The 18,407-nt window shown below is 43.1% G+C and overlaps 2 protein-coding genes across 2 annotated transcripts in view; one reads left to right on the top strand and one right to left on the bottom strand.

Annotated features, from left to right (window-relative positions):
* Positions 1-757: 757 nt before the first annotated feature.
* Positions 758-7,678, bottom strand: LOC149070990 (ciliary microtubule inner protein 2B-like). Its single transcript, XM_089248824.1, has 6 exons — positions 7,611-7,678; positions 7,260-7,498; positions 6,673-6,812; positions 4,390-4,546; positions 1,928-2,176; positions 758-957 (listed from the first exon to the last, which is right to left on the bottom strand). Exons 1-6 carry the CDS (start codon positions 7,676-7,678, stop codon positions 860-862), a joined length of 951 nt encoding a protein of 316 aa, XP_089104950.1. The 3' UTR covers positions 758-859.
* A 5,306-nt stretch (positions 7,679-12,984) lies between these two features.
* LOC149070988 (cell adhesion molecule Dscam1-like) overlaps positions 12,985-18,407 on the top strand; it is a 110,432-nt gene continuing 105,009 nt past the window's right edge. The window contains exons 1-2 of the mRNA XM_089248389.1: positions 12,985-13,255; positions 16,217-16,513. Coding sequence (XP_089104515.1) covers positions 13,201-13,255; positions 16,217-16,513 — 352 coding nt within the window. The 5' untranslated portion in view covers positions 12,985-13,200. The remainder of the gene's footprint in view (positions 13,256-16,216; positions 16,514-18,407) is intronic.

Genomic DNA, 18,407 nt, shown 5'->3' with positions numbered 1-18,407 from the left:
TGTCTTACATGAGGAAGCGTCCAAAACAAGGAGTTTTAGAATAAGCAGACGACTGTCCACATTCTGACCATATTTTGTGAGAAGAAAAGGGGACTAATGATTGAAAATGAGGGAAAATCGCCAGAAATTATGCCAAAGCTAAGCAAAGCTGCCAGTTACGGCTAAAATAGAAAATTTGCTAATTGACATTTAGATTATATGTACTAATAGATGCGCCGACATGAAGAAAACATTGGGGGGTGGGGCTGGTTGTGCCGCATTTACGGAACTCAAGCGCAGACGCAGGAAAGGGAGGATGCGTTGCATTGCTTTTTCAGACATTGGGCGGGGGAATTGAATGGGTTTAGCCGCTAGGGGCAAGCCACGGCTGACTCAACACAAGGTTAGCGAAGCTAGAGATCACGTGACTTTATCCGTCTTATCTAGGGAATATAGTCCCTATCTCCTCATGTCCTGCATGGCAGAGGGAATGTGGCACGTGACCAAACACATTAAGTCGACCATGCCCGAGGATCGGACGGATTTGTTGACTTTTTGTTGAGTCGGCCTTGGGAAAGCAAGCATTTTGGCACCCCGTGTAATGCAGAAGGAGCATTTAAAGAGTGAATTCGACGACCCATCCAGCCCTGGGCTCATTTACCCCCCCCCCATCCCTTGTTGCTGTGGATAATTTTTTATATGTTTCAGAGTCCGATTGCTCCGTGCAGAGAGTACTGGATTTTGGCTTACAGTCAAATGAACACAAATGGAAACAAGTCGAGTTTTTCGAATCTTTGTATTTTGAAAATGCCTACAGCTGACGTATAAAGTCGTTAAACGACACCTAGCGTATGCCATCGACGACGACGACGACGTCCATTCACTCAACCAGGATCTGTCCAGACTTCTCCAGGTCGTCGGCTTTGAAGTAGGCCTTGGCCGAGTCCCCGTAGCGGACACCGATCTTGCAGGCGAACCCTTCAAAATAAAGACAGACGTTGAGTTAAGGTAATTTGTAGCGACATCTATCTGCACGATCTTATAAATCGCACCAATGGCCTTTAGGAGAATGCGGGCCACTTCGTTGATTACAAGCGGGGCACGCAGAGCACTTGAGTGCTTGATATGTAATTGCGCCGAGGATCACTTAAGTGATATGGAACTGTACTGAGGGCGTGGGACTGTGCCGCAGGTCATTTGAGTGATTTATGATTATACCACGGGTCACTTGAGCTAAATGGTAATGTGCCGCGGGCCACTTGAGTGATCAGTGAATATACCACGGGTCACTTGAGTTAAATGGAAATGTGTCGCAGGCCACTTGAGTGGTGTGTAACTGCACTGCTGGCTGCTTAACTGACTTGGAAACTGTGTCACTGGTCACTTGAATGATCTGTGAATATGCCGCGGGGTCAATTAAGTGATATAGAAATATGCCGTGAACCATTTGAGTGATGCGTAACTGCACCGCGGAAAGCTTAAGTGCCCTGGAAACTTTGCCGCAGGTAACTTAAGTGCTTTGTGATGAATATGCCGCGGGTCACTTGAGTTAAATGGTAAGGTGCCACGGGATTTTCTCTCATTTTAGTGATGCAAAACTACACTGTGGGCAGCTCAAGTGCTCTGTAAATATGTCGGCGGTCTCTTACTGTAAATGTGCCGCTGGTCAATTAAATGATCTATGAATGTGCCGCGGATCCCTTAAAGTGATTTGTAAATATGCCGCGGAACACTCGAGTTATCTGCAAATGGTGCTGCCGATAACTCGAGTGACGTGTAAATGTGTCGCGGGTCGCTTAAGTGGCTCGGGGGACTGTGCCGTGGGCCACTCAAGTGACCCGTGAATGTGTCGTTCAGTTCATTTTTACGAAATCAGGTTGGAGGTCGCGGGCCACATCAGACGACTCTGATTTGAGCATTTACGACCTAGATTGGATCGCCGACTCACTTGGAATGTATCCGCCGTAACCAGGCGGGGGCCCGATCTTGTGCGGCTTGGGATCGTGGTACCCGTCGAGGACGACCTTCTCCGACGGCCTCATGGCGCTGCCGACGTACCAGTCGCCGATGGACGGCCTCTGGCCCAGGACGTTGATCTCTTCCAGGGAGTAGGAGACGTCCTTGAGCCCTGCGTTGGAAGCCTCGGCTATCGTCTTGGCGTAATGGAAAGGTTTCCCGGGGATGTATCCCGTATAACCTGCAGATAAAAATCGAATGCATGTCTATATATATATACAGTTTTAAAGGCGGCACGGTGACCCCCTGGGAGTCTACGGGATGTTTTGGAGTGAAGCAGAAATCAGGATGAAAATGTAGCAAGTGGCCATGTAATAGCCCCAATTCGTCTAGAAGGCTGAGGGTCCCGCCACAAATTATTCAGGAATATATCGCATAATTTATGTATGTCCAAGGCCAACTTTGACACTTGGGGGCCCAGGGTGGAGTAGGAATTAGGGTACTCTTTGGAACTAGGGTCAAAGATGTTAATTAGTGAATATATTTTGTTAAATTTCAAGGCCGGCCCTAAAAATCATATCGGCTTTGAGTAAATACCCCGCTTGAGACCGTGCGGAGATTGGGTCTCACGTACGCGTTTGAATCCCGTATATACGGGGCATCTGGAAACGAAGGCATTTAAATTCTTTCTTCTTATTGGTTATCCCCCTTGATCACATCTATTTACATGGGAGGGAGGGGGAGGGACTGGAGTAAAAAGAGGTGGGTGGCAATTTCTGGAGCTGTGAAAGGGCTCGCAGAATGTGTGGCCCGCTCTCACGTATTTCTTATCTAATTGACTGACTTTTTTGTGCTGTTTTTGAGTTTACGGCCCTTTTCCAAGGTTCCCTCGTTGTCTCTTGGGGGCATGTTCCGATTAAAAATGTTTAATATACTGTGAACTTACCTCCACGGAGAGGGGCGGGCTTACTGGGGCACCAATCCAGGGTCCTGGGATGGATGCATTTTATTACTTTCTGTTTCTTTTATTTATTTACCTAGGCCCATTGATAATATTGATATATGGTTGAAATGCCCCCCCCCCTTAACGCAAGGCGGCATGTCCCCCGCACCCCTATGCACTTAAACATGGAAGACATGCGTTTGAGTCCTAACGTTTGAGATAAAATATTTGATATATTACAAGATTAAGGTTGGAAGGAGTACTTCGGGGGTGGGGGGGGGTAGCCCAGGTCGACAAGATGCTCGCCTGAAGTACCGAAGGATGTTCAGAGGTGTCACGAGTTCGATACCCAGTTCGTCTGTCAGAAACTTTCCTGACATAGGGGTGCAATAGAAAAGGCGATATGACCACAGAAAAAGATTGCTATCGCAGGGAGCCCCCCCCCCACCCCAATCATCAAGGGGTTAGTGCACCAACCTCTCGATGAGTATTAAAAAAAAATCTGCCGTTCGGATTCGCCAATAAATTGTTGGTCCCGGTCTAATTAGCCCTCGTGTGCAGAAGATGGCAATGGTGCGACGAAAAATGGTCAAATTATCAGATTCAGGTCCCTCGGGATCCAGAAAGTTCGCCTTCGACATTCGCCCCTCCCCCATCACATTTCACATCCCGTACATTTCGTCCCCGACAGTTCAAATCACAGACGTTCTGTGAACAACGTCTCGCCCCTTGCACATTTGGCCTCCGACACTTCCCCCCCGACGTTTCACCCTGTATCACATTTCACACCCGGACGTTTCGTCAGCGGTGTGTCTCGCCCCCCAGCACATTTCCTCCCAGACGTTTCGCCTTTGATACTTCTCCCGCCCCTCTGACGTTACGCTCCTATCTACTGTAATTTCAGCCCAGGACGTTGCGTGCCTCCGACATCTTTCTCCCCAACTCATTTTGCCCGGATGTTTCGCCTCAGATATTTCACCCCTCCGACGATTCACCCCTGATGTTTCACCCTGGACGGGTGATTACTGTATGAGGGAGTGAATCTCATAGGGGCGCGCACTCAATCGTTTAAGGTCACTCATCCACATACTCATTAAGTGCGAAATGTGCAGGGGTGAAAGGAACATCCCAGGGGTGAAATATCGGGGGGGCTAATTTTCAGTAAACCGGTCCCCCAGAGTATGCATAACAAGGGCCACAACAAAGGGGGAGTGGGAGGGTCTGGTGCACCGGGTGCTGGACTCGAGATGGGCAGCAGTTTAACCCTCTAATTTCTCTTTCGACATCGGGGGCGCCGAAATGAGTTCTTGCCCCCTGGTGACAAAATATCTAGTTGCGGCCCTATGCAGAACCACCGTTGGAGCATCTGGTTGGCCTAGGAATCATGTATAGAAGCCTTGCCCTTGGAGGGCCCTGTGTCTGGGATGGGGGTGGGGGGAAAGGGTGTGTCCCGATACCCACAACCGCAACTAGCAGCTGACCATAAGGTAGAAGAAAAAAAAAAGACTTACCCGGTATGAATTTCTTGTCGGGGTTGAGGGGCCCCAAGCTCAAAAACGGTTCGCCGTATTTCCTGGGGGTCTCGAAACGAGCGTACCTCGGCATTCGCTCCAGCTCGTACTTGTTCACCGAGTAGGGCCGATCCTCCAGTAACTTGGACGTGTCGGGCTGAAACGATACGCAACTATACGTCACAGGTAGGTTAGCGCACTAGGCTTTTATTTTGGCAGGGCCGTCTCAACAGCATAAAATCCTAGTATCAGATATTAAAATTGGGGGGGGGGGGTGGGAGTATTTTCAGGAGGTTTAGCCCAGAGCGGCAGGTGAGTGGCCAAGAAAAATTGTGAGGTGGCAAAATTTCTATAGCCCACGGTAATGAAACTCCATACCCGACTCTTGCGAGAGTGTCAGGAATTGGGTCAAGGAGTGACCAAAAGAGTGGCCTAGTGTGCGCACTATGTGAATGACCAAAAGAGTGAACCTAGAGAGCGAAATACGAGGTCAGTGAGAGAGAGAGAGAGAGAACTCGTCGGGGAGCAAAAGAGTGACCCAGAGAGAGAGAGAGAGAGAGAGAGACTAGGTCAGTTACTGACAAAAAGATTGACCTAGAGAGTGAGGAACCACCTTAGTTAACGATAAAAAGAGTGACTTAGAAAGCGAAGGATTAAATCAGTAAGTGACCGAAAGAGGGACCTGGAGAGAGAGAGAGACAAATCAGTGAGTGACCAAATAATGACCGAGAGAGAAAGAACAGTTCAGTGAGTGACCAAAAAACAGTCTGCAAACAAGTTAATGACCAAAATCGTTCTAGAGAAAGTGTGTGTATGGGAGTGACCAAAACTGTGACTTACAGAGAGGTCGAGTATGTGAGTGACCAAATAATGCGCAAGTATGTGAATGACCAAAAGCGTGATCTTAGATAGTATGTGAGCATAAGAGTGACCGAAAGTGTGACTTACAGAGAGGTCGAGCATGTGAGTGATTAAAAGTGTGACCTAGATAGTGTGTGAGCATGTGAGTGACTAGATGAATACTCAAGCATATGAGCTACCAAGAGAGTACGGGGGTGCATCATATAGATAGTGGGTGAGCAGCATGTGAGTGATTAAAAGCTTGACCTAGATAGTGTGTGAGCATGTGAGTGACCAAATAAATACTCAAGCATGTGAGTGACCAAAAACGTGGTCCAGATAGTGAGTGAGCATGTGAGCGAATAAAAGTGGGACCTAGATAGTGTGTAAACATGAAATTGACCAAGAGAGTACGCAAGCATGTTACCAAAACCATAAAATAGATAGTGTGTGAGCATGTGAGTGACCAAATGTGTACTCAAACGTGTGACTGACCAAACGAGTACGAAAGCATGTGAGTGACTAAAAGCGTGACCTATATAGTGTGTGAGCATGTGAATGATTAAAAGCGTGACCTGGATAACAGGTGAGCATGCCGGTGAGCAGATGAGTACCAAGCATGTGAGTGACCAAAAGTGTAACTAAAGAGTGTTCGAGCATCAAAGTGACAAAAAGTGTGACCTAGAGAGTGGGCGAGCACAGGAGTGACCAAATGTGTGACCTAGAGAGTGGGCGAGCACAGGAGTGACCAAATGTGTGTGACCTACAGAGTGGGCGAGCATGGAAGTGAGAAAAAGTGCAACCTAGAGAGTGAGTGAGCATGAGAGTGACAAAAAGACTTCGTAAGCATATGCGTGAGTACTCAAGCATGTGAGTGACCAAAAGCGTGGCCTATATAGTGTGTGAGCATGTGAATGATTAAAAGCGTGACCTGGATAACATGTGAGCATGCCGGTGAGCAAATGAGTACCTAGCATGTGAGTGACCAAAAGTGTACGCAAGCATTGGAGAGACCAAAAGTGTGACCTAGATAGTATATGAGCATGTGAGTGACTAGATGAGTAGTACTCAAGCATGGGACTGACCAAAAGAGTACGCAAGCATGTACGACTAAAAACGTGACCTACATAGTGTGTGAGCATGTGAGTGATCAAAAGCGCGATCTGGAGAGTGTGTCAGTATGTTAGTGGCCAAATATGAGTATGCAAAAATGGGAGTGTCCAAAAAGCGTGACTTAGAAACAGGCGCATTTTACAGTGGTCGGGTTGATCAGGTAAAGGCTCAGGGCAGTGAATTCGAAGATTGAGTGATCAAGAAAATTTGATCAGAGTAGGAGAAGGGCGACAAAACCCCTTAATCCACCTCTAGGGGTCCCCGGGCTGTGACCAGAATGACCCCCATGCGTTAAGACGGCCCTGTTTGATAATTGATTAGGCAACTCACGGAGCATTTCTTATTCGGCAGGATGAGGCTGGAGTCGGGCCTCTTGGCCTCCTTCTGAATGTCGTGGAACTCCGCCAAGGCTTCCCTGCATTCCGGGTCGTATGTCTTCCCGTAGTAGTAGAGTTTCCGGGGCACATAACCTGTATGGAGTACATTGATTAGGGCCCGCATTCATGTAACTTCTTTCATTAGACATACACCGGTGAGCCATTACAGTATGAACACCCCCCCCCCCCCACATACAGTGAGAGTCATATTTACAGCATCATGGCCCAACTGCGGATAAAGAGAGATCCACAGCCCCCCCTCCCCCGTCTCACCAGAAGTACCATCGGCCCCTAATTTATTTAGAATCGCATTCAACATGGGGTTTGAGTTTAGCTCGGTATGAAAGAAAATAAACGAAACCCCCTCCCTCTTCTTTCAAGGCCTTCGGGCCGTGCCGGCCCATGCGTTAAGACAGACTGCCTACACAGGGCAACCAGCTGCTACATGCAGACCAGCGTATCAAACAGCTGGCCACGATGTAATGGCTCTACGGTGTGTATAAACATACACTAATGACGTCACACAGAATTAGGCCTTACCTTGGTAGCCGGGCACGATGTCGGTCCTCAACTTGAGGTCATTGGCGGTGCGTTCCCTGACGTAGGCCTTCGTGTACACCTCGTTGGCCTTGAGCTGTTCTTGACCCGAGCTGTGGAGGAGGCCCAGGCGCCCACCGGTCATCGGGTGGTTAATCATGACTTCGTGGGTCATCCACCCGTACGGTTGGCCCATCTGTCCGGCTCCGTTCGGATCGTGTCCGGCCAAGTAACCGGTGTACCTATGAATGAAAATATCGATCGGACATTTGAGAATCTTGGTTGCTATGGGGGCGTGGGGACTGGCTTCCCGGATGTAAACATTCGGGTTATAATACGTGTTATCACACTCACCCAGGGCTGCAGTGGGGCTCCGGCACGGCCCAAGGATGTTGGTAGTTGTAGTCTTCGACGCGAGGCATTGTCCGGCCTTATTTCTACAGAATTTGTCTTTCCGCTGATCGCTGTACCGTCCGCAAAGAAGAAGAAGAAGAGCAAGCCACAGCCAATGTTCCCGGTCCCCCCTCAGCTCTGTTGATCTCCTCGATTGTTCAGTTCGATTTGCTTTGTTGCGGGATCGGCCTTCGGGCCATTATTTATCAGGAGACAACCGGTGAAAAACGTGTTCCGGTAAAATCAGGGAGTGTGCCGGGTTCCACTGGCATTGATGGTCTAACCTAGAGATGGGCAAACTACGGCCCACGGGGCAGATGTGCCCGCCAAGGAGCTCCATCCGGCCCTCTAAACGCGTTCCGGTAGAAAAACTATCAATACACAGACAACACTATAAATATCCTTGTTGACCATATTTCCTTCATAAAATTTCCTTCCATATTTCCTTGATATAAAAAATTATCGCCAAAAAAAAATTGTCAAAGAAAGCAAAGTTGTCAATTACAGCCAAAAAAAATTGTCACAGGCAAGTAAAGATGTCAATAAATTATAGCCAAAATAATTGTCAAAGGCAGGTAAAGTGAATTACAGGCAAAAAAAATGTCTAAAGTAAGTGAAGTGGTCAATTACAGCCATAAAAATTGTCACAGGCAAGTAAAGTTGTCAATTACAGCCATAAAAATTGTCACAGGCAAGTAAAGTTGTCAATTACAGCCATAAAAATTGTCACAGGACAATTACCGAATAGGACGATTTCGCGTCGGCAGAAACGTGTAATTCCATCGCGCTACGCGTTTGTGTTTTCCTAGAGTGGCGCATCATCTGTTCTGTCGTCTGCACATCCACGTATTTTCGCGCAATAGAAGAGGGAGACAGAAAGGAAGGGGGCAAGAAAACACAACAAAAGTGAAGAAAAGATCCGTGAAAAATGCGCGGCGCACGACGCATTTGACTCCTCTAGAAGTAGGTCGGCCAATCACACCCGACTTAAAACGATGGCGTGAGGCCTGTTGCGCTCTGTAGGAAAACAGTCGTACCACTTTTCTTATTGGTGCGTGGGCGGCGAGTCGAGCTGGGCGATTCACGTTGCGCAAGCGGCACAGAAAACCTGCTCCTAGGAAAATCTGGCTTGAAGCCGGGTTTTCCTGGGAGTAGAATTTCTGCGCCGTGTACAGCCTGGAAACGTTGATTGGTTAAAAACTTTAAATTCAGGTTGTTTGACCAATCGGCGTTTTTACGCTGCACGCGCCGTATGAAACCTGCTCCTGGGAAAATCCCGGCTTAAAAAAGAAACTTCCGCTGTTCATTTTATACTATTGGTGCTGTCACCTATCATCGCAATTAAAAGTCACTCATGCGGCGATGATAAAGTTGATGTCTAAAAATAAGCTAACCATAATTATTCGAAGAACAATACGGGACAGTGCTAATTATTAGGGCCTCTTTAAAAAAAAATGCATTTAAGCCGGGTTTTTCTAGGAGCAGATTTTCCGTGCCGCGTGCAACGTGAATCGCCCAGCGTGACACGCCATCCACTCATCAATAGGAAAAGCGGTATGACTATTTTCCTGCAAAGCGCAACACGCGAGCGCTTTACATAAGGCGTGATTGGCTGACTGCTTCTGGAGGAGTCAAATGCGTCGTGCGCTGCGCGTTTTTCCGATCTTCTCTTCATTTTTTTGTGTTCTCTTTCCACATCCCTTCATACCGGAGCTTGCAGAGGACAGAATAGCTGATGAAAGCTCTATATACTATATAGCCCCCCTGTGAGCTGATGCAACACGCTAGGAAAACGCAAACACGTAGTGGGATCAAGTTACACGTTTCTGCCGAAGTGAAATGGTCAAGTTCGGTTCTCGCGACGCAATAAAACTTGCTCCCAGGAAAACCCGGCTTTACGCCCTAAAAAAACTCAAAATATGCCGTAAAAACCTAAAAATATGCCTTTATTTCCTTATTTCCTTGCGGATATTGCGGGGAACTCATGAATCATTCGCACAGATAAAATTGCCAATTATTGCTAATTTCGACAAAAAAATCATCGCCAATCATTGCCAAAAACGATGATGAAGGTAAGTAACGTTGCCAATTATTGCTAACATTGTCGAAAATGAAGCGAGGGAAGAATGAACTTGAGGGGCAAAAGATCCCTTCTTCATTGTTCTGCTGAAATATCAAAGTAATCAAAATATGCCTTACATCGAGGATGCTCAACCTTTAGGAGAGTGCGGGCCACTTCAATTGTTTGAAACGGGTCACTGGCTACTTGATGAAGTAGCATGAGGCAGCGCTGCAGGTCACCTAAGTAATCTGTAAGTGTGCCGCAGGCCGCTTAAGTGATCTGGAACTGTACCGCAGGCCACTTGAGCGATCTGAAAATGTGGCGCAGGTCGCATAATATATTTCGAAATGCACTTGAATGCTCTGCTCAAGTGATGAGGAAATGCATTAAATATCACTTAAGTGATATTTTTATATCGGATATTTGGATATCCGCCGTGGGACACTAGTGATCTGGGACAGTACCGCGGTAACTGATCTGTAGATGTGCCGTGGGACAGTACCGCAGGTCACTTAAGTTAACTGCCGCTGTAACGTATCGGAAATGGTTTAGCGGGTCACTCAAGTGACCTGAAAATACAGTATGTCGCGGGTCACTTAAGTGAACTTTAAATATGCATTGAGTCGCTTGCCGCTTCTCGCCGCAGAGAGCGACAGGCCTGCAACGTTAGAATCATTTATTCATTACACTTCACTCACTACGAGTTGAGATTAAACTCATAGTTTAAAAAATTGGTTACAGATGGCAGCACTACCCATAACAAGCATTACACAGAAACAAACTTCCCGGAAGGTTCACTATACACGAGATGCATGTCTGGTTTAGTAGTGGTAGTAGTGGATCGCTTCAGGGATCTGGAATTGTGCTGTGGGTCACTTAAGTGCTCTACAAATGTGCCATGAAACACTTCAGTTATTTAAAACATCTCCGCGGGTCACGTGATCTGTGAACGTACTGCATGGCGCTTGAGGGATATGTAACTTTGCCACGGGTCTGTTTTGCGCCGTTTAGTTCATTTTTTTTGCGAAATTAGGTTTTTGCGGGTCACGGGTCGAGCAATTGCCTTAAACTCTTAAAATCGTGGAAAAAATCCTTAAAATTGCTGAAAATCATGAAAAAATGCTGTATCGCGTAAAAATAGCGAAATATGAAAAATCATGAAAAAAATATGCAAAATCATAAAAATCCGAGCCCTACTAATTATCATCAAATAATGATGCCAAAAGTGAGCGAAGTTGCCAACTACGTATTGGTAAAATCACTAAAAAAATTGTGAGAAATGAAGCCCAAGAAATGAATTCTACGAAATAGAACGTTTAGCATGAGATGAACATTCTACTATTTATTGTCATAATTACCATAATAAAATTTATGAGTTCAGAAGATAATTTTCGATCCATGATTTTGGCAAAGAATAGAAATTCAAAGTTGGCCACGTTGATATAATCCGCGAAAGAACGGGATAATTTTACAAAACAGGCGGCGGGATGGTCAAAATAATTTGAAAATACGGGAAAGTCCCGAGAAATATGGGATGTATGGTCACCAAGGGACTAAGGGAGCAGAATTTTTCATTCAGTTCAGTTCCTAATAATCAAAGTTTACAAACTGAACTGAATAAAAAGTTCAGTTAATTTTTCGCAAACATGAGGAGATGTACAAAACAAAGATCCTCAGAAGAAGCAGACGACAAGAAAAAAGTGTTTTTTGCTGTTTATTCATAGCATTTCTGCTGCCATCTAGTATCGAAATTCAACACGACTCAAGTAGTGATGACAATTTGGTTTTTTTTTTCAGAGTTTTAATAACAATGCTTTTTCTTAATAATTACGCGAACCTGAGTATTATTTGTTAAAATAAATGGCTTTGAAGAATATTTAATATTAATCGTGAATAAGTGAACAAGTGATTGAGTGTGAACAAGTGATGCCGCTGTGGTGGTCGAGTGGTTATAGTGCCGGACTCGTGATGCGAGGATCCGGGTTCGAACCCCACAGTGGTGGTTGGCTGAAGTTGGTTTTCTGTGGTTCCCAACTTCAAGGCGCAAATGCGAGCCGATCTCCCCGTTAAAAAGTCTCGCCACAGAGAGCAACAGTCCTACAACGGTAAATCATTCAACCATAACACTTCACTCATGGTTAGTAAAACTGGGGGCAGATGACAGCACTACACATAACAAGCATTACACAGAAACAAACTTTACGTCAGGTTGCACTACACGTACACGCACATTCCCACATGTACCGATTCGTTGGGGGGTTCCGCGGGGGGGGGGGGGGTGCATGTGTGGTGTAGCAGTAGTAGGTAGGGGCTCGGGGATCCATGATGTTCTTAAGTCAGCCACCTCGTTGGGCAGTTTGCCTGCTGTGGCGTTGTATTTGTATTGTATTTGTAAGTGAGCAAGTGATTTAACCAGTGACTGAGTGAACAAGTGAGCAAGCGATTGAACCAGTGACAGAATGAATAAGTGAACAAGTGATTGAGTGAGCAAGCGATTGAACCAGTGAATAAGTGAGCGAGTGAGAGAACCAGTGATTGAGTGAGTAAGTGAGCAAGCGAGTGAGAGAACCAGTGACTGAGTGACTAAATTTACCAGTGATTGAGTGAGTGAGCGAACAAATGACTGAGTGAGTGAGTAAGTGAGCAAGTGAGTGAGTGAACCAGTGATTGAATGAATAAGTTAACAAGTCATCGAGTGAGCGGCGAGTGCGCGAGTGAGTGAACAAGTGATCGTGTGAGTGAGTAAGTGGCTGGGTGAGTGAGATAGTGAGTGAGCGGGTGAGAAAGTGGCCGAGTCAGTAAGCAAATGAGGGAGTCTGTAAGTGAGGGGGGGACAAACTGAGTGAGCAAGCCACTCACTCACTTGCTCTACAACTTTCTCACTCGTCCTATCGCTTTCTAAATATTTTGCTTATGCACAGCCACTCACTCTATACTTACTGTATTCACACACTCTTGCTCGCTCAATTTTTCACCTACTTGCTAGGTCACTATCTCGCTCGGTAGCTCACTTTCTGTTATTCACTCTGTCAATCACTTGCTCGCTCACTCATTCGATGGCGAAAATTTTGTTTTGGGTAAAAGCGGGGGGGGGGGGACATTCGGACAAATATGGAATTTCACAACGTTAAACAAATATCGCCGACACCGTCATTGTGATTTTACTTGCATTCATTTTCATTTAACCCATAAAAAATTTTAAATGATACTTTTTGTTATATTCAGCGAATTTGTAACTCTATTTCGTGCCACTGTGTGGCGCTAGTAAGTCCGAGTGAAATTTTTTTAATTCATATACACGCTTAAACAGTGACTGAATCTGTGGTGACTGAACAACACTGCTACCAAAATTCTTGAGATTTAGGAGTCGGTTAAAGTGTCAAATTATATACAGGAAATTCGCTTAATACAACAATTGATTTGTATTTGATTGTTGGCGAGTCCGACTCAGTCTGGTGATTATAATAGGACCCCATTACAGACGCCATCATGGAAACGCTTCGTTTGATCTTGATCCCGATTTTCTTCTGGGATTCCGTTCGAGGTAAGGTTTTTGTTACAATTTTTAAACAATGCGTTTCAATCACGAGATTAACGCAATTTTTAATTTCGCATTTAATAACATGCAAATTCAATTTTGAACGAACTGAGCAGTAGTGCTGAGGTTCTAACAATGGATTGAATATTTCTGGATCATTTTTAGAACGTATTGATTGATTGTCAATGATTTTATTGTTGAATAAAAAGTTTCATTTCAGGTTTCCACAGAAAGGCATTGTTTAAAAAACATTGTTGGAAAATATTTTTCATTCACAAAAACATAGCAGCTTTGTTTATTTTAGATAGCTTAATTTATTGTTTACTTATTTATTGTTTTGGAAATAATGCTAGATATTCCGTCTTCATAAAAAAACAGTATTTATACAAAAATTGCCACGTTTTTAAGACAAATAAATTCAACTGGTCGAATGGTCGACGCGTCGACCATTCGACCAGTTGAATTTATTTGTCTTAAAAACGTGGCAATTTTTGTATAAATTAAAACCAGGCAAAGTTACTCATTTTTTGTGATAAAACAGTCTTGTTGTGATTTTTCGGAAAATTATTGTAAGCAAAACTGATTTCCCCGCAAATCATTGTTAGTAAAAATGCTCTAATGTTTCCTCATTGTCATAAAAACTGTCATCTCGAAAAAGCATTGTTAATAAAACTATTGCTATAAACCGTATAATTCCACAAGCCGCCTGTCAGTCAAGTGGTTAGAGTACTAGCTTCTCACTGCGCAGGTCTGGGTTCGAATCCCGGTTCGGCATGGATGTCTACTAACAAATTCCCTGAACGATCATTCTGATCCCTTGGGAATAGAAGAGTTGTCTCTCGAGAACCTTTGTCAAGAAAACCCGAGTGGTATTATTAATAAAGCTGTCGTCGCAAACGCCATTGTTGAAATAAAATTCTTTGAGAATATTGTGATAGTAAAACTGTTCTTTTTCTTTTGATAAAAGTATTATTTTATTTTTCGAATGGACATTGTCAGTAAAAATATTTTCTCAAAAAGCATTGTTGGTGGAAATGTCTTTTCAAAAAACTTTGTTAGTAAACCTGTTGACTTTTTATTTATTGTTAGCAAATTACCTAATGTTTACTCTTTGAGAAGAATTATTTATTATTTTTATATTATTTATTTTAAAGCATTGTTAGCATGATTATCATCTTAAAAATCATTGTTAGCTTGACTATTGAAAGTCATTGTTGGTTTCATTATTGTTTCGAAAATCATTGTTAGCTTGACTATTGGAAGTCATCATGAGTTCCATTATCCTTTCGAAAATCATTGTTAGCTTGACTATTGAAAGTCATTGTTAGTTTCATTATCCTCTCGAAAATCATTGTTATCTTTACTATCGAAAGTGATTGTTAGTCTTATACTGTCCTTTCAAAAATTATTGATAGCTTAACAATCCTCTCGAAAAGGGGGGTATTATTAGTGATATTGTCTTCATAATGTGCATTGTTAGGAATATTGTCTCCAAAGTTGCATTGTTATCAAAATTGTCCTCTCGAGAATATTTGGTGGGAAAATTCTCCTATCGAGAACGTTTGTTAGGAAAAATAAGTTATCGGGTAACATTGCTTAGAAAGTTATCTTTGTTTGCAACATTGATAACTTTGAAAACTTTAGAAAACTTTGCTATCGAGAAGCATTGTTGAATAAATTATCATTGTGAAGAGTATTGTTGGAAAAACTGTACCTCTGAAAATGTATTGTTAGGAAAGCTAATCTCTCGAAAAAATTAGACAACATTGGCCAACATAGGCCATCATCATGAAGGTCATTGTTAAAAAAACTCCAACCCTCAAAAAACGATGTTGGCAACTGTCCTTTTCCACAACAATGTAAAATATTTTTTTAACCCACAACATTACTTAAACTATCTTCTGAAGCATAGCAATTGTTTGAAAATATTTTCGAGATAAAAGCATTGTTGGAAACAAAGCTCAAAATTGCAAGTAGAACTATCTTCTCAGAAGGCACAGATAACATTATTATTTTCTCAAAAATCCGTGTTAGTTTCACATTCCTCTTGAAATCATTGTTAATTTAACTGTTCTGTCGAAAGCCACTGTTAGTTTTACTGTCCCTTCGAAAGCCACTGTTAGTTTTACTGTCCCTTCGAAAGCCGCTGTTAGTTTTACTGTCCCTTCGAAAGCCATTGTTAGCTTAACTATCTTCTCGAGAAATAACTGTTTGCTTAACTGTTCTCTCGAAAATCATTGTTGTCCCTTGACTGTCGAAAGGCATTGCTAGTTTTATCGTCCTTTCACAAATCAATGTTAGCTATATGTGATCTTGAAAAATTGTTATTTTACTGTCCTTTCGAAAGTCATTAGTAGTTTTACTGTCCTTTCGAAAGTCATTAGTAGTTTTACTGTCCTTTCGAAAGTTATTGTTAGCTTGTATGTGATCTCGAAAAATCATTGTTAGCTAAACTGTTCTCACGAAAGTCACTGTTAACTTAACTATCTTCTCGATAAATAACTATTAGCTTGACTGTTTTCTCGAAAATCATTGTTACCTTGACTGTGGAAAGTCATTGCTAGTTTTACCGTCGTTTCGGAAATCATTGTTAGCTAAACTATCCTCTCGAAAGTCATTGTTAGCTTAACTATCTTCTCGAGAATAACTGTTTGCTTAATTGTTCTCTTGAAAACCATTGTTATCTTGACTGTCGAAAGTCATTGCTAGTTTTTCCGTCCTTTCAAAAGTCATTGTTAGCTTACATGTCATCTCGAAAGTTATTTATGTTTATTTTCCTCACGAAAAAACATTGTTAGTTTGACTGTCCTCTCGAAAACCGACTGTTTTAATCTGTACTCACAAAGAGCACCGTTGTATAATATTAAAATATGATATGACTGATATTCCCGTATTTGAAGCTATAATTGTTGAATTATAATACTGTATATATATTAAAAGAATAATAATCGAAATTCTAACAATTAGCCGTGGAAGGCCCGACTCTGCTGCCGTTCCACTTCTCGAAGAATCTCGAACACGGCAAGAGAGCCACCGTCGTGTGCTCGGTGACCGGAGGGACACCGCCATTTACATTCACTTGGTACAAGGACGGGACCCGGATGGACATCGATGGCAGGAGCGATGTCAACATCAAGACTGTGGACGAATTCTCCTCCAACCTGGCCATTGTCGAACTCGGAGCCGACAGCAACGGCAACTACACCTGCAGGGCCGACAACGTTGCCGGAAGCGATTCCAAACACGCCTTGCTTCTCATCAACGGTAAGAAAATTGACACAATCATTTTGCATTTGGAATATCCAATGTGTTGACAATGTTGACGAATACACGTCGAGTATAAGCTCCGGGTGTAGTCACACTGATATACGCGATCCTGATCATGTCCGAACATGAATCCGTTCCGTCAAACTCTGATGACGATGACCATGCTGACTAACTGACTGAATATACACGGTGAGTACGATTTCTTGGATATTTATTGTCCATGGATATTTGGGCCAGACATAGAACTAATTTTTACCGACATGTCTTTTTTCTTCCGTCCAGGCTTGAATGTTCAAGACATCGATAATCCGAAGAGGGTCGAGTGATCATTCGAGATTAGGACTCATCCTTGTTGCTGAAAGTATCTGGAGTCATCCTCGATGCTGAAAGCAGGGCCGTAACTAAAATTTTTGTGGTGGTGGGGAGGGGATATGATTTTGCCTCCCTGTAAAAATACAATATTTTTGTAACTGTTTTTTGTTCCTAGCTAAAATTTGCTGTAGGGAGCATTTACCAACATTGCCCCCCCCCCCAGTTCCGGCCTTGGCTGGAAGCACCTGCAATCCTCCTTGGCGCAGAAAGCACCTAGAATGATAATTGATGCTGAAAGCACCTAGAATGGTAATTGATGCTGAAAGCACCTAGAATGGTAATTGATGCTGAAAGCACCTAGAATGGTAATTGATGCTGAAAGCACCTAGAATGGTAATTGATGCTGAAAGCACCTAGAATGGTAATTGATGCTGAAAGCACCTAGAATGGTAATTGATGCTGAAAGCACCTAGAATGATAATTGATGCTAAACCTAGAATGATAATTGATGCTAAACCTAGGATGATAATTGATGCTAAACCTAGGATGATAATTGATGCTGAAAGCACCTAGAATGGTAATTGATGCTGAAAGCACCTAGAATGGTAATTGATGCTGAAAGCACCTAGAATGGTAATTGATGCTGAACCTAGAATGGCAATTAATGCTGAACCTAGAATGATAATTGATGCTGAACCTAGAATGATAATTGATGCTAAACCTAGAATGATAATTGATGCTGAAAGCACCTAGAATTGTAATTGATGCTGAAAGCACCTAGAATAATAATTGATGCTGAAAGCACCTAGAATGATAATTGATGCTGAAAGCACCTAGAATGATAATTGATGCTGAACCTAGAATGGTAATTGATGCTGAAAGCACCTAGAATGATAATTGATGATGAAAGCACCTAGAATGGTAATTGATGCTGAAAGCACCTAGAATAATAATTGATGCTGAAAGCACCTAGAATGATAATTGATGCTGAACCTAGAATGGTAATTGATGCTGAAAGCACCTAGAATGATAATTGATGCTGAACCTAGAATGGTAATTGATGCTGAAAGCACCTGGAATGATAATTGATGATGAAAGCACCTAGAATGGTAATTGATGCTGAAAGCACCTAGAATAATAATTGATGCTGAAAGCACCTAGAATGATAATTGATGCTGAAAGCACCTAGAATGATAATTGATGCTGAACCTAGAATGATAATTGATGCTGAAAGCACCTAGAATGATAATTGATGATGAAAGCACCTAGAATGATAATTGATGCTGAACCTAGAATGGTAATTGATGCTGAAAGCACCTAGAATGATAATTGATGCTGAACCTAGAATGGTAATTGATGCTGAAAGCACCTAGAATGATAATTGATGATGAAAGCACCTAGAATGATAATTGATGCTGAAAGCACCTGGAATTGTAATTGATGCTGAAAGCACCTAGAATGATAATTGATGCTGAAAGCACCTAGAATGATAATTGATGCTGAACCTAGAATGGTAATTGATGCTGAACCTAAAATGATAATTGATGCTGAACATAAAATGGTAATTGATGATAAAAGC

Source organism: Pholcus phalangioides, unplaced genomic scaffold (assembly GCF_987345545.1).
Source record: "Pholcus phalangioides strain wild (caught in Gottingen) unplaced genomic scaffold, Ppha-v1.0 ptg000020l_1, whole genome shotgun sequence".
NCBI lineage: Eukaryota > Metazoa > Arthropoda > Arachnida > Araneae > Pholcidae > Pholcus > Pholcus phalangioides.
This window is presented reverse-complemented; position numbering and strand designations above follow the sequence as displayed.

What these genes read in the sequence shown, in the direction of transcription:
- LOC149070990 (XM_089248824.1), bottom strand. Translation starts at nt 7,678, where the DNA reads ATGCCTCGCGTCGAAGACTACAACTACCAACATCCTTGGGCCGTGCCG. An exon ending in GAGCCCCACTGCAGCCCTGG is followed by an intron (nt 7,499 to 7,610) that starts GTGAGTGTGATA and finishes TTTCATTCATAG; the next exon opens with GTACACCGGTTACTTGGCCG. An exon ending in TTACGGCGGATACATTCCAA is followed by an intron (nt 958 to 1,927) that starts GTGAGTCGGCGA and finishes TTTATTTTGAAG; the next exon opens with GGTTCGCCTGCAAGATCGGT.